This window comes from Chrysochloris asiatica, unplaced genomic scaffold, assembly GCF_000296735.1.
Source record: "Chrysochloris asiatica unplaced genomic scaffold, ChrAsi1.0 scaffold00138, whole genome shotgun sequence".
Classification (NCBI taxonomy): Eukaryota; Metazoa; Chordata; class Mammalia; order Afrosoricida; family Chrysochloridae; genus Chrysochloris; species Chrysochloris asiatica.
The window spans coordinates 7,954,524-7,967,675 of record NW_006408656.1 but is presented as its reverse complement, the minus strand read 5'-3'; the positions used below and the strand labels follow the sequence as shown (position 1 = coordinate 7,967,675).

General features: G+C 49.7%; 1 protein-coding gene across 2 annotated transcripts; it reads right to left on the bottom strand.

Annotated features, from left to right (window-relative positions):
- Positions 1-66: 66 nt before the first annotated feature.
- On the bottom strand, positions 67-9,344 carry MCRS1 (microspherule protein 1). Of its 2 annotated transcripts, XM_006870075.1 has the most exons (15): positions 9,252-9,344; positions 7,823-7,942; positions 7,227-7,365; positions 6,746-6,884; positions 6,006-6,164; positions 5,758-5,867; positions 4,754-4,862; positions 4,357-4,495; positions 1,795-1,870; positions 1,420-1,448; positions 1,224-1,316; positions 959-1,041; positions 733-820; positions 479-606; positions 67-385 (listed from the first exon to the last, which is right to left on the bottom strand). In XM_006870075.1, exons 2-15 carry the CDS (start codon positions 7,830-7,832, stop codon positions 299-301), a joined length of 1,389 nt encoding a protein of 462 aa, XP_006870137.1. In that variant the 5' UTR covers positions 7,833-7,942; positions 9,252-9,344; the 3' UTR covers positions 67-298. The 2 variants fall into 2 exon arrangements, with proteins under 2 accessions (XP_006870137.1, XP_006870138.1); XM_006870076.1 differs by lacking the exons at positions 7,227-7,365; positions 7,823-7,942.
- Between the last annotated feature and the right edge of the window lie 3,808 nt (positions 9,345-13,152).

The following is a 13,152-nucleotide window of genomic DNA, read 5'->3' as shown; positions in this document are numbered from 1 at the left end:
AGGAAAAGTCTGGCACTAATCAACTGGAGACAAAAGAGACAAAGAAGTGAAGGTGGACATCTCAAGGGAAGAAGGGTAGGGTCTGGCTCTAGGGAAGCGGGAGGGTCCCAGCCTCTGCCTAGCTTCCTGTTGGCCAGTCCCACCCTCTCTCAAAGGCTCAATCCATGGACCAGCAGTGGGTCTCCTGCTGCCCAGTCTAGGCAGAAGGCTTTTCCAGGAATTGGAGTTCCTGGCTGAAAGGGGCTGGAATGGCAGGGACACTAAGGCCAGAGGGAGCCCCATAGCCTGCTGCCACCTCTCACTGTGGTGTGATCTTAGCAGCCTCAGCCCGGATGAGGGCAATGAGATCCTGGTTGATGAGGAAGACAAATCGGAGGCTGGCGATCTGCAGGTGCAAGAAGACTGGGTCAAAGGCCTGGGACAGGCCACTATTGGGTCATCCCACCCCAGTGTCATCCTGGCCATCCCACCCAGCTACCTCCACCACAGAGTTGTTGCTGAGACGCCATTTGGAACCACACAGCACAGGCCGACCGTCAATGTAGATGGGGCGCCGACCCTCGTTAGCAATGAAGAAATCCCCATTGTTCTTCAGCTTGATGACACCTGTGGAAGTGGAGGGGCAGCCAAGAATGAGCCGGAGACCTCCATTTATCAGCTCTGCCTCTGGAGCAGCATCCCAGGAACAGAGCTGGAAGGATCATCTTCACATTGCTTCAACCGGGGCAGTACCTTGCTTCCTGGAGATCTTCCAGGCTGGACCCTCCAGAGACAGGTCCACATCAATCTGGTTATCCTTGGTTGCTCTGCCCAGTGTGATCTGGAGAAATGGGACAGGTGAAAGCAAGGACCTGAGGAATGGGGTTGGGGGTCTATGTAGGTCAGGAAGGGTGAGGCCACAGGGACTAGACACAGAAAGGGCAGTGAAATTGAAGACTGACAGGAAGGTCCACCTCACCTCTCGGGAGCGCATCAGGTACCGCACCATGCGGCCCCGCAGCACTGCCAGTGTCTGGTTGTCGAAGTCTGGAGAGCTCATTCCTGGGAGAAGAGCAGGGTTAGGGAAGAGCCCTCCCTGGTGCACAGGGTAGGAGGCAGGGACTAGAGCAAGGTTTACTGAGGGACAGGAATCAGAAGCTGGAGAAATGAGGGTGAACCCAGCTAGGTGATAAGAGGTTCAGGATGGGGTGACAAGAGGTGAAGGCTGGCCCCCTGACCCTCACCTGTGATGCTATCTACTAGCACCTGCCACTTGTGCAGTTCCTGCTCCAGCTGCCGAATCTCTCGCTTCTGACGACGGTCAGCAACTGTCAGCTCTGGGGAGAGGTGGGGCGGTCAGAAGAGACACCCCAAGGTCACCAGTGCCTTGTTCTGCTGCTCTCCACTCTGGCAGGCACTGTCCCTCCAGGGCACACTCACCATGTTCCAGGACCTCATCTCGCATGTCCCTGAGGGGCAAGAAGGCAGGCAAAGGGAGATGAATTATATTTACTTCCAGCTCACCTGCCATCGAGATTTGGGTGCTACTTGGTTCATCGGGGTATCTCCAGATCCCCATTGGGATATCTCCTCTAGCCTCCTCCCCTGGGCCTGGGGTGAAGACAAAGTTAAGGCAGTCACCTAACAGGGGCCCGCCCACTAAGAAGGGAGGGGGTCAGCAGGGGACCAAGCATCAAGAGCTGTACTGGAGTCTGAGCACCTGAGGCAGGCATGCTAGGGGGGGCAGCCCAGGCAGCTTTATCCTATGGGAGCCGCTCAGCTCTCCTTCACCCCTGTCGAGCTCCAGCCACTCACTTGAGTTTACTGTCATCGATCAAGTCCTCTGCATCAGAGAAGTTCAGTACTTGGTCCCCCTTGGGCAGCGGCTGCACTGAACAAAGGAGAGAGGAAGGGTCAGCACTGTCTCCTAAACCCTAAGCTGCTGACCAAGCCGAGGCAAACAGTAAACACTGAGCACATGTTAAGGTTTGTTAAGTACCACTGAGTCGGTTCTGACTCATAGCAACCCTGTATAGGCTTTTATAGCTCTTGAAAATCTTTGTGGGGGCAGAAAACCTCATTTTTTTCCCACAGAGTGGCTGGTGGGCTTGAACCATGGACCTTGTGGTTAGCAGTCCAGTGTCTATATTACGGAGCCACCGTGCTACATGTCAACAGTTTGGTGCATTTGAAATAACAAACATTAATTATGTCAAGCTGCATGCAATCTGGCACAAGCATTCCTGGGGTTGGCTGAGAACAGAGGTGATTCTAGAAAAAGAAAGGAACTGATTGGGTGAATTTTCAGTGTGCAAAGGGCTCTCACTTACATACCCTTGAACTGAGTAGGGAAGCACTATTAAGAACTCCATGTTATAGAGAAGGAAGCAGATAGAAGAGAGTTAAACAAATGGACTAGTTTGTGACAGAGCCAGGATTTAAATCCTCCTTTCCTGGTTTTACATTCACAGTGCTCCTTCTGCCAGTCAGGTGCTGCCACACTCAGCGAGGGACTAAGGGGCATGTGCCACTTAAGCACAGGATGCGATCTTGGGGAGCTACCCCAGCTTAAGCCAGTGGTTTACAAGACTTGTTGATGGGTTGCCATATTAATTTTATGAAACATGAGATGGAGTAGGATCATCAATATCAGGGTCCATGAGATATGTTCAGAATACATACTAGTTCATGAAAGTTTTTGTGGGTTTTTTTCTAGTCAAAATATGGGAAGAATTGGAGCAAAAAAAAAAAAAAATCTGAGAACCTCTGTTTCCTATGGGTGGGTTAGCAATCCAGTGCTTATCCTTCAGTGCCATTAAGACTCCTATACAGTAAAGGAGAGCAAATCCCCACATAAAACTCTTTACAAAAAGGCAACCTTTACGTTAAGGTTTTTAGCTAACAAATAAGTTTACACAAAATAACTTTCAAATTAGAACGGTGCTTCCAAACTGGTGATAAAGGAGCTCTCTGATCTGTTGTCTAGCAACAAACGAAAACTTTATCCAGTCTGGGATCTTCTGTTGGGATCTCTCTGAGCTCAGTGATAGATGATGCCTGAAGAAGAACCTGAAGTTTGGATGCTGCAGGACTGAAGAGGGCTGCCCTCTGGACACTATAATCAGCAGTGGGTTGCTAAATACATGGTTAGAGGTTCAAACCCATCAGTGGCTCCTCAGGAGAAAGATAAGACTGTCTGCTCCCATAGAGATTTAGAGTCTTGGAAACCCTTAATGATAGTTTAGCTTTGGTTTGGTCAGAAGGAAAAACAGGGCTTCCCTCAGGTCAGATTTTTAAACATCCTCCTATAAGAATGTTTCTTAACCAGAAGCTACAGTGGCAGCTTCACAGAAGATAGCAAGTGGGCACTGCTACAGAGCAGACATAGAAGTCCCTTTAGTAAGGCAAAGGCACAAAACAGTGGAAATACTATGTAGTGAAACCTTTTCGTGAAAACCCATCCAGCAGGCAGTATGTAATGCAGTGCAGAAAGCAAGAGCTGAGTACAAGTGCACGGTGAAAATCTGAACCTGAATCACAAATTCGACTGAAAAGTGTGTTTACACAGACTGCTTTACACAGACTGCTTTACACAGACTGCTTTCCTAATACGTGTCACTAGGGGAGCAAGGGTTTTGTTGAAGAGGAAAGAAATGAAGCAGAGAGCATGTTGGCTCTAAAGAAGGAAGACAGAAGGACAGGGTGTAAAGTTCCCTGGAGACTACTGAATGGCCTAAGGCAGCCAGACAGATGGGAAGGGACAACGCAGTTTAGAAAAAGTGGCTATTATCTCTGGGTGGGAAACAAATGGGAGGGTGAGCTGTAAAGTGGACTTACACATTATGCTCATGTTTCAACGTTATTGACAATGTTAATGTATTATTTACGTAATGGTATAGTATGGCAGAAAAAAAACCCAAATACCCCAAACAAGGAGTGATAACTACTATTTAGGGTTTTTGCCCAGGCTTCTAGGTAAATTTGGCTCCCCTTACCATGATGCTGAAGGAGCCTTAAGGGCACTGTAGAAAAAGCACTGGACTGCTAACCACAATGTCGGAATTTCAAATACACCAGCAGCTCCAAATAAGAGCGATGAGGCTAGGCTGTCTGCTCCTGTAAAGCCTCAGAAACTCTATAATACGAGTCGGAACCGGCTCAACATCTGTGGGTTTTTTGGTACCATGATGCTGAAGACCTTGCCAGTCTGTTCCCTCCCTCTAGAAGGAAGCAGTCTTGGTTGGAAAGTGAAATCAACAAGATACTAGGACTGCTGAAGGATCTGTTACAGGACACTTGAGGGCAGATGTATCCAGACCATTTTGTATACATGCATACACACACAGACCTGCTCTGTCTGGTCCTGGGGCCAGTTACCTGTCTGGTCCTCCAGCAAGTAATACTGCTTCATGAGCTGCCAATGGGCCTGCAGAGCCTTGGCAGTCCGGGCCAGGTAGAATGCATCGGGATGTCTGTGCAGCAGGTCCTGGAAGGTCTCCAAGGTGGGCTGGCTGGTCTAGAGAGCAAGAAACATGCTCTGAAGTGTCTGGGTTTTCTTATTCCTGCCTCTGCCTCATCCACCCAACAACCATCAATCCTGAACAATAGCTGAAAGGGACACAATTCCTGAGGGAACCAGGCTTAGCTCTTCCCAAGAGCCCTGCTCACAAACAGACGTGCCTCTGAACAGCACACCCCAATCTGTTTAGACATTGGTTCACCCCATGAGTAGTTTTCTAGGTGTTCCAACTCCCGACCCAACCCACTGGCTTACCGATCCCACTTTGCTGAGCAGTTGTTCCTCAGTCTTGCTAAACAGGGCCTTGCTTTGGATGGCTGCAATGGCTTCTGGATGCAGCTGCCTCATGGCCTGGCAAGCCAGCCTAGCCAGAGGGAGAGGTAGAGCTCAGGGCAGGGTTGAGGGGAAGGTGTCAAGTAATCTGGGGTTCTTTACTTCCTCCAAATCTGTAGGCCTTTGAGATCCATGCCCTCAACAGAAGAGCCCAAGGCTTAACCCTCAGTCTCTCCAGTTTATCAAGCAAATGAACAAACAACTCAGGAAACTAAGCTTCCATGTTCAACCCAGTGAAGGACACTCAAAGGCATGGTCCCCAGAGGCCTAGTCCTGGAACAGATCTTGCAACCAACTGCTGCCCTATTAAGACCTTCTTCCTTACTTGACTGAAGTTGCCACCCAGCAGCCACTGCCTGCCACCTCCCGTTTCCCTGAGCTGAGTCCTGCCCATCTCCTGGTCACAGCCTAAGTGGTAGCTAACGCTATGGAGAAGAATGAAAAATAGCTGTTAAGCATCCAACCAAGCTCTGAAGACATTACTAAATTACAGAGGAGGAGGAAGTGTATTGTGTGTGTGTTATGCGTGTGCTCACGTGTAGATTTATTTGAAACTGTGACTGCTGGAGCTGAAGGTTCTTCTGGTCCAATTCCCTCATCTTTGGAGAAAAAACTGTGGAATGTCAGTGTGAAAGGTTAGGAGGAAACCTGCCCAGAGCCACACTTAAACACTGTGGTAGAGTGAGGGTTCCCAGGGCTCATTCTGACATTTCCTTACACTACCTCCTCTGCTGTAGAGGCTCCTATCTCTTGGCACAGTGCCAGGACTAGCAGGAATGGAGGGAGGGAGGAGCTTCTCTCTGAAGCTTCAGATGAGCCCTGCCACCCAGGCCCCTCCCTTAGGCCCTTGTACAATTCTCTCTGCTTTTGGAGCTGAATTCTGATGTTCCCAGTACCTCCCCAGTGCTGGAGACGGCTCCACTCACTTGGAGATGACAGGATCGTAGAGCAGGGCATACCAGCGCTCCTGGACTTCCCGAAGGGTAAAGCGACAGCTGAACTTGACGCCCAGGTGGACAGATGTCAGGTCATTGGTCTGCAAGGTCCCAGAGGGGTTTGCACTAGCTTTATAAGGCTGGGAAGAACCCTTCCCTTACCCGCCACAGTGCATTCCTGGGCTAGTTTGGGGGCTGGGAACTGGAGGTTGGGGAAAGGGGATGGTGGGAAGCACTACCTGCAACACAGCATTGATGAGTAGGAGGTCATCGGCAGGCTTCCAGCGGCCCAGATCCTTGGTCACCTGAAGTGGCTGCTTGCTCTTTTTCACACGTTTGGTGAGTCCGGGGGTAGGGGCTGGACTGGGAGGCACAGGAGTGCTGGGAGCCTTGGATACCTGGGCAGAGGCCAGCAGCACAGTGAATGTGAAGCTAGTTCCAGGACAACTGGGACATCTGGCCTCAAGTGTGATGTGGTTTATAACAACTCCAGCCCCTCTGAACAATAGGAAGCACAGGGAAAAAGCGGCGCTTGCTTCCTTCTAATACCCCACCACATAGTACTTGACCATATTGGGTCTTCTCTGCTGATGGCACACCGAACCCCAGAGTGTGGAGTGGGAGGGGGGATGCCAGGAAAACACTCTTGCTGCTACAGCGTCTGGGGCCAGAGCAATGCCACCTGGGGGTTATTTTTACACCCAGCAATGCTGAGAACAGACTGCCTACTCCCAGAATAGATGCATGCTCCATGCCTCCCACACGGAATGTGATACAGGATGCACTGGCAGGATGGGGGGACGCAGCAAGAAACGGGGAGTACGGAGAAACAGCTCCTAGTTGGAGGCATCTGAGGTTGAGGCTGGGGCAGCTTGGCACTTTTACAAGCCTCCTCTGCAGAACTCTTGCTAGCTGGCAAAGGTTCCAGGGACACATGAAATCTAGGGCTCCCTCTCACCCCTGCACCCCCAACTCTTACCTTCTTCTTCTCACTAGAAGACGGTTCGCTCCCTGAGCAGCGGCCAGGTTCCACACCACTGGCCCCCTTTGCCCGAGTAGAGGACTTGGCCAGGCTGCTCTCCACTAGTTCATCATCAAATTTCTTCCTTTTGATGAACCTGGGGAGGAACCTGCCAGTGAGTGTTCCGTACCCACTCCCAGTCCCCATTCTGACACCCTTGATGCCAAAGCCAGCTCAAGGGGCATGGAATTGCTTGCTTCACACCTTGGAGATGCCAGGGTACTGGCGTCTCAAAGATTTCACATCAAGGGCCTAAGAGCTATCTCCTTTGCCCTTTGTCACAGTCCTTTGGGAAGAACTGGAAACCCACAATACTCGGTCCAGGCTTAAGTCCCAGAGGAGCTCAGTTAGCTAGACCCTACAAGGGCAAAGGCAAGCAACACCTGATGCCACAGATGTTTTCCCCTTCTCAGTCTCCGGCCCTCTCAACTCTTACTACCTGGAGGAGCTTCTCCGTTTAGGGATGGTGCCCAAGGCCTGGGAGGAAGCCCGCTTCTGTCCTGCCAGTGACTCTTCGTCCTCTGAGCGACTGGCAGTGCCTGATGCCATCAGGGATGAATCTAGCAGACCATGAGAATCTGGAACCAGAGAAGCAGTGAATTCACGTCTCTTAAATGACTAGCAGGCCTTATGCTCAGCCCATCCTCCCAGCTTCTCCCCTGCCTCCTTGACACTTGATGCATTAAGGTGGGAGTTCTTTGGCTATCCAGACCCCATCTGAGCTCAGAGCTGGTCCAGACTGTTCATGCTGGGCAGTTCTCTTGGTGTCACACGTCATACCATGTAGTACATGGTGCTCAGGTCAGACTGGTGATGTGACACACAGGGCTGGGAAATAACTGCTCCCTCTGCCAGCTCAACAGTAAGTCAGTCAATTGTGGCCTCTGCCATGAGGTACATGGGGTACATGGGGGGAGCGGGCCTAGGAGGTGGCACTGCCTAGCCAGGAGCCAAAGACACACATAACAGGCATAGGGCAGAATCAGCAGATACTTAGCACCAAGTGTTTGGAGAGTTGGCCCGGTCTTATAGTACCTTTGTCCATCCTTATACAGTCCCAAAGCCACAGGTTCCAAACCACAGGGCCAGGAGGACAGATCCCACAGGCTCATTCAAGGATTCTGACCAGGTGAGCGTAGAGGCTGAAAGGAGAGTCTGCAAAGGAGAAATGTGGTTGTCTGAGGTTTCCAGCCTAACCTCTGCACACTGGTGCAGGCTCTCTAGGGTCCACAAACTAGGGAAGACACTGGAGAGGAAAGAGGCACAGGTCCTGTTATGCCAGTATGCTCCATACAAACCTGGAAGCCTTTTGATTGTCACTGACTTCTTTAATAACACGATAAAGCTATGGACTCCAAAACAAGGTACAAACACATAGTATTTTAGAGTTCATGGTCCCTTCTAATGCTATCCATAGGCCCTAGGGGAAGGGCCTTGACTTAAATTAACAAGAAATAAAGGACTTTTCTTAGCTGCTCACTCAGCTCAACAGCACCACCTTTCACCTTCCAGGCCAAAGTTGTTGTTGTTAAGTGCTGGCAGTCGGTTCTGACTCATTGTTCTTATTGGTAAGTGCCACTGAGTCGGTTCCGACTCATAGCGGCACTATAGAGGGTTTCCGAGGAGCAGCTGGTGGTTTTTCCGCCAAATTTGTGGTTCACTGTCCGGTGATCATACGGCGCCACACCAGGGCTCCCAGGCCAAAGATGGGGAAAGTAAAGGGAAACAGCACTCCATCCAGAGGTCTCAATTTCCCCCCCAACCGCAGCTTTAGTGGGACCTTGTGGAAGCTTAAAAAGCCCGTGGCTTTGGAGCTGCGAGAAAACCAAGCGCCCTGGGAACCCTCATTCCTAACCTCCGGAGAACTCAATTTCAGGGCTGGGGGGATCCACTTGCGGTCCCGCCCCATCTGACGAGGGCAGCTCATGACCCGGGCTTCTGGTTCTGCCTCCAGGTGAGCTCAGCGCTTCACAGGAAGCTTGACACCTGGCCAGAGGACGAAGGGGCCAAATCCCGAGAACAGCTTGAGACGGGATCCGCGTCCATTCCCGGTCCCTCTGCTTCTCTTTCTCCCCCAACTGGACACCGTCGAGGGGGCTGTCAATCTAGGTCTGTTTCAGGGGTTCAGAATGGGGGTGGCGATGAAGCCAGCTCTACAACTCAGAAGCTGAGCACCGAGTGAACCCTGAAGCCCCTGTACCCAAGTTTTAAGTCCCAACGGCTGGTGGGGTGATAGGACAAACCACAGGCCAATTCTCAGCGAACCTTCATGCCACATTTGCGCATGCGTAACACCTCAGGCCAGCTAGTAGCCCAGTCCAGCCCACGCATGCGCAGGTTTTCGGGGCGCTACCGGGGCGGGGCCCCAAACCTTGGGCGGGGGTCGTCCCCAGAGGTTCTCTGAGAAACTTCCTTTCACCTCTAACTCCGCACAAACCCTCAAAAGCGAACCTTTAAGTCTTACCATTCCTAGGCTGCCAGCTCCAACAATATCTCCGCGGCTACAGCAGCAGCCGCAGGGCCAAAGCCGACTTCCGTGAGGGAAATTTACTTCCGGGCCTACGAACTAGGGGCCGGACCATCTCTTCCGGTTCGTCTGGGGAACGTGGGTAAAGGAGGCGTAGTCATAGTAGTGAGGGTGTTACCTTTTAGCTCTTAATCTAAAGTAAAAGCTTTCCCAATTGGAACCGCGTGTAGGGAAATGTAAAGGGGCCAACCACAAGGTAGGCAGTTCAAACCCACCAGCTGCTCCTCGGAAAACCTACAAAATCAAATAAGGCTCCCCCAAATCTACCCTACCTCGAAGAACACGTAAAGGGGAAGGCGAGACTAGGGGTGCAACGAGCTGAGGGCAGGACGGAGCCTTATTTAATTTCGGACCCGAATTCACTCGATGAATTGTAGAACTGGTGCGGCGCTGTAGGATAAGCATTGAACTATTAATCTTGAGGTCGGTGGTTCAAACCTACCAGGTAGTTAAAACCTCTTGGAAAACTGTTGGAATGGCCTGCAAGGCACTAACAACACGAGTTTTTGTGAGTTCCCAGGACAGATGATGCAGGCGTTATGTTATGTAGGACTGCTAACCCCAGGTCGGTGATTCAAATCCACCAGCCCCCCGCTCCGCTCCTCAGAAACACTATGCCAGGTCGCTATGAGTGGGAACCAACTCGATAGCACTTCGCAACAATCACTAGCGATTTTAGACCAATCACTTGGTGTCTGGACCAGTGTAAGGCACAAGACACGGAGATAATGTTGAGCTTGCTGTAGCTTGAGCTTCCTGCGTTGTTAAGTGTCGTCGAGTCCTTTCCGACTCATAGCGACCCTGCATAGTTTCCAAGGAATGGCTGGTGGGTTTGACACGCCGACCTTTTGGCTCAAACTGACCTTGTGGTCCAGCTCATTATCCTGAGCTTTCTGTAGCTGGGAAGATGCTACCTACAGATGGGCCCAGAGATTACTGCTGAAGGGTCCCATTCCTAGAAGTAGAGAACCTGGGAGGTAGAAAGAGTCCATTGGCCCAACCTGAATTGCTGACCAGGATTGCTGAGGGGCACTGGAAGGTAAGAGAACCAGTAGAAGCACATTCAGAGGAGAGTGCTCAGGAGAAACCTGGGGATGGGAGATGAGCCTAGGGAGGTTGGGAAACCTGGGCTGTAAGGCTGCCCTGGTTAGAAAGACTGCTGTGTCAAAGAGGGGTTCGGTTATGCTGTCTTGAAATGCACAAGAATGTATCAGCTCCAGAGAACCAGATTTTGGCTCTGAATACAGAAGTTCCAATACCAAAGCTGTCCAGAAGTTAGTGCAAGTGCCTACGTTGGAGATATCAAGCACACATCATCTGGACATTGCAAAGAGACTAGTTCTTCTGGCCCTGACAGTGTATGATAGCCCTATGCTTTAAGAGCCCCCACCTCATTCACTCTCCTGTGATTATGCTTAAAGTGTATGTGTGCCTCGAAACCCCTATATAGGGTCACTATGGGTCGGAACTGACTCAACAGCACTAACAACAGCAACAATTTACTTTATCTCCTCTGAACAACTGTGAACTTTCCAAGACACTGTGTGGTGGACTATATGGGCTGTACTAGATTGGGAAGCTTGTCAAGGAGGTCTCTGAGGAGGTATGGCTGAAATTTGACAGTTGATAAGGGACCAGTCAAGGAGCTCTGGTAGCGTAGTGGTTACGAATCGGGCTGCGAACCTTAAGGTCAGTGGTTCGAAACTACCAGCCGCTCTGCGGGAGAAAGATGAGGCTTTCTACTCCCGTAAGGATTTACACCCTCGGAAACCCTGTACAGGGTCGCTATGGGTCGGCTCCGACTCGAAGGCACTTAACAACAACAACAACAAAGGGACCAGTCATGCAAAAAAAAAAAAAAAAGTAGGGTTAAGATGACTCAGGCAGAAGTGACAGCATGGCTCTGAGGTGGGAAAGAGATTAGCAGGCTGAAGAACAGAAAGGAGCCCAGTGTGGCTGGAGCAGGAGGAGCAAGGAAAGAAAGGAGATTAAAACAGAGAGGTCATTAGCGACAGATCACATCAGCCCTTGTAGTTTCACGGTGGTGGTGGTGGTGGTAGTGATATGCCACTGAGTCAGTTCAGAATCATAGTAACCCTGCATAGGATTTCTGAGGCTGTAAATTTTATGGGAGCAGAAAGCCTCATCTTTCTACCGCTGAGTGGCTGGTAGATTTGAAGTACTGACCTTGTGGTTAGTAGCCCAGCTCAGAATCAACTACGCTACCAGGGCTCCTTGTAGTTCATGGTATGAATTTGAAATACTTCTGGTATATTGGAAAGCTTTCAAAGGATTCCAATCTGAGATTGATATGATTCATTTTTAAATGATCCCTCTGGCAGCTTGTTGAGAATGATTTAAAGGGGGCAAAAGAGAAAGCAGGCCGATCAGATCAGATGCTATTGCAGGCCTGAAGTAATGGCAGTTTAGCTGAGCTGTGGGGGCAGTGAAGATGGACAGAAACAGTGACTTTGAGATATATTTTGGAGATAGAATAACAAGGACTTGCAGATGGGTTAGATGTGGGATATGATGGGAAAGGAGGAATCAAGGATGAGGCCTAGATTTTTGGCATGAGGAACTGAATGGATGGTGGTGGAGCGCTCTTCATAATTGATCCATAATGTGAGCTTCTCTCACAAACTCCTGCATGATCACTTTGTCCAAGTCCCCATCATCCATCATCTCTCACTTGGAACTTCCTAACCTGCTGGCATCCGAACATGTCCTCTCCAGTTTCTTCACAGCAGTTCATGTCATGTCTTTGTTCAAAATCTTTTAGTGGTTACCCATCTTCCTTACAGGAAAAACTCATCAGCTAGCCCCCCTCTCTGACTTCATCATCTGTTCATCTTTTTTTATAATTTCGTTCTTATCCTCTATACTCCCTACCCTTCCCTATTTTGTTTTTCTCCCAGCACTTACTATCATAATGTACCATTAAATTTACATTTTTCTGTTTACTGTATGTCGCCCATACCAGTAGACTGTATTATGTTCTCTGAGTACTGGGGTTTTCATCTGCTCTGTTCACTGCTCTGTTGTTTGTTGTTGGTAAGTCAATTCTGACTCATAGTGACCTTGTATAGGGTTTCCAAGGCTGTAAATCTTTACTGGAGCAGCTGGTGAGTATAAACTACCAAGATTGTGGTTAGTGTATCAGTCCAGTGCTTTTCCTACAGCGCCACATCAGGACTCCATTCATTGTTCTAGTTGGCACTTAATAAATATTTATTAAATAAATTTAATGAAGGAGAGTCTGTAGGAGGAGCAGGTTTGTATTGAGACAGAAATGAAGAGTTCTGTTTTGACATTCTAAGTTTGAGATGCCTGTGAGGTATCCAGGTGAAAATGTTAAGTAGAGAGGTGGGCCCACAAGTCTAGAGGTCAGGGGAAAAGTGTGGGCTGGAGATAATAATACATTGTTGTTGATAGCTGCTGTTAAGCCTGTCCCCAACTTACGGCAACCCTATGCACATCAAAACCAAATGCTTCCCAGCCCTGTACCGTCCCCATGATCAACTGCTGATTGGACCACTGTGATCCATAGAGTTTTCATTTACTGTTTTTTGGGAGTAGGTTGTCAGGCCTTTCTTCCTAGTCTGTCTTAGTCTGGAAGCTCCCCGAAACCTGTTAAGCCTCAGAGCCACATGTGAGCCTCCATTGAGAAACCAGTGATAGCTGTGCATGATGTACCTCCAGGATATAACCGCAAAGAAAATTAATACACTTTCACATCAAAATTAAAAAGGGGGAAATCAGAAAGATTTAGTAACCATTCCATGGTTTAAACTCACTAGCCGCTCCTTGGAAACCCGATACAGGGTCGCTATGAGTC

Coding starts and splice junctions, on each gene's coding strand:
- MCRS1 (XM_006870075.1), bottom strand. Junction 4,863..5,757: donor TACGATCCTGTCATCTCCAA/GTGAGTGGAGCC, acceptor CCCTCTGGCTAG/GCTGGCTTGCCAGGCCATGA. Junction 1,042..1,223: donor GCTAGTAGATAGCATCACAG/GTGAGGGTCAGG, acceptor CTCTTCTCCCAG/GAATGAGCTCTCCAGACTTC.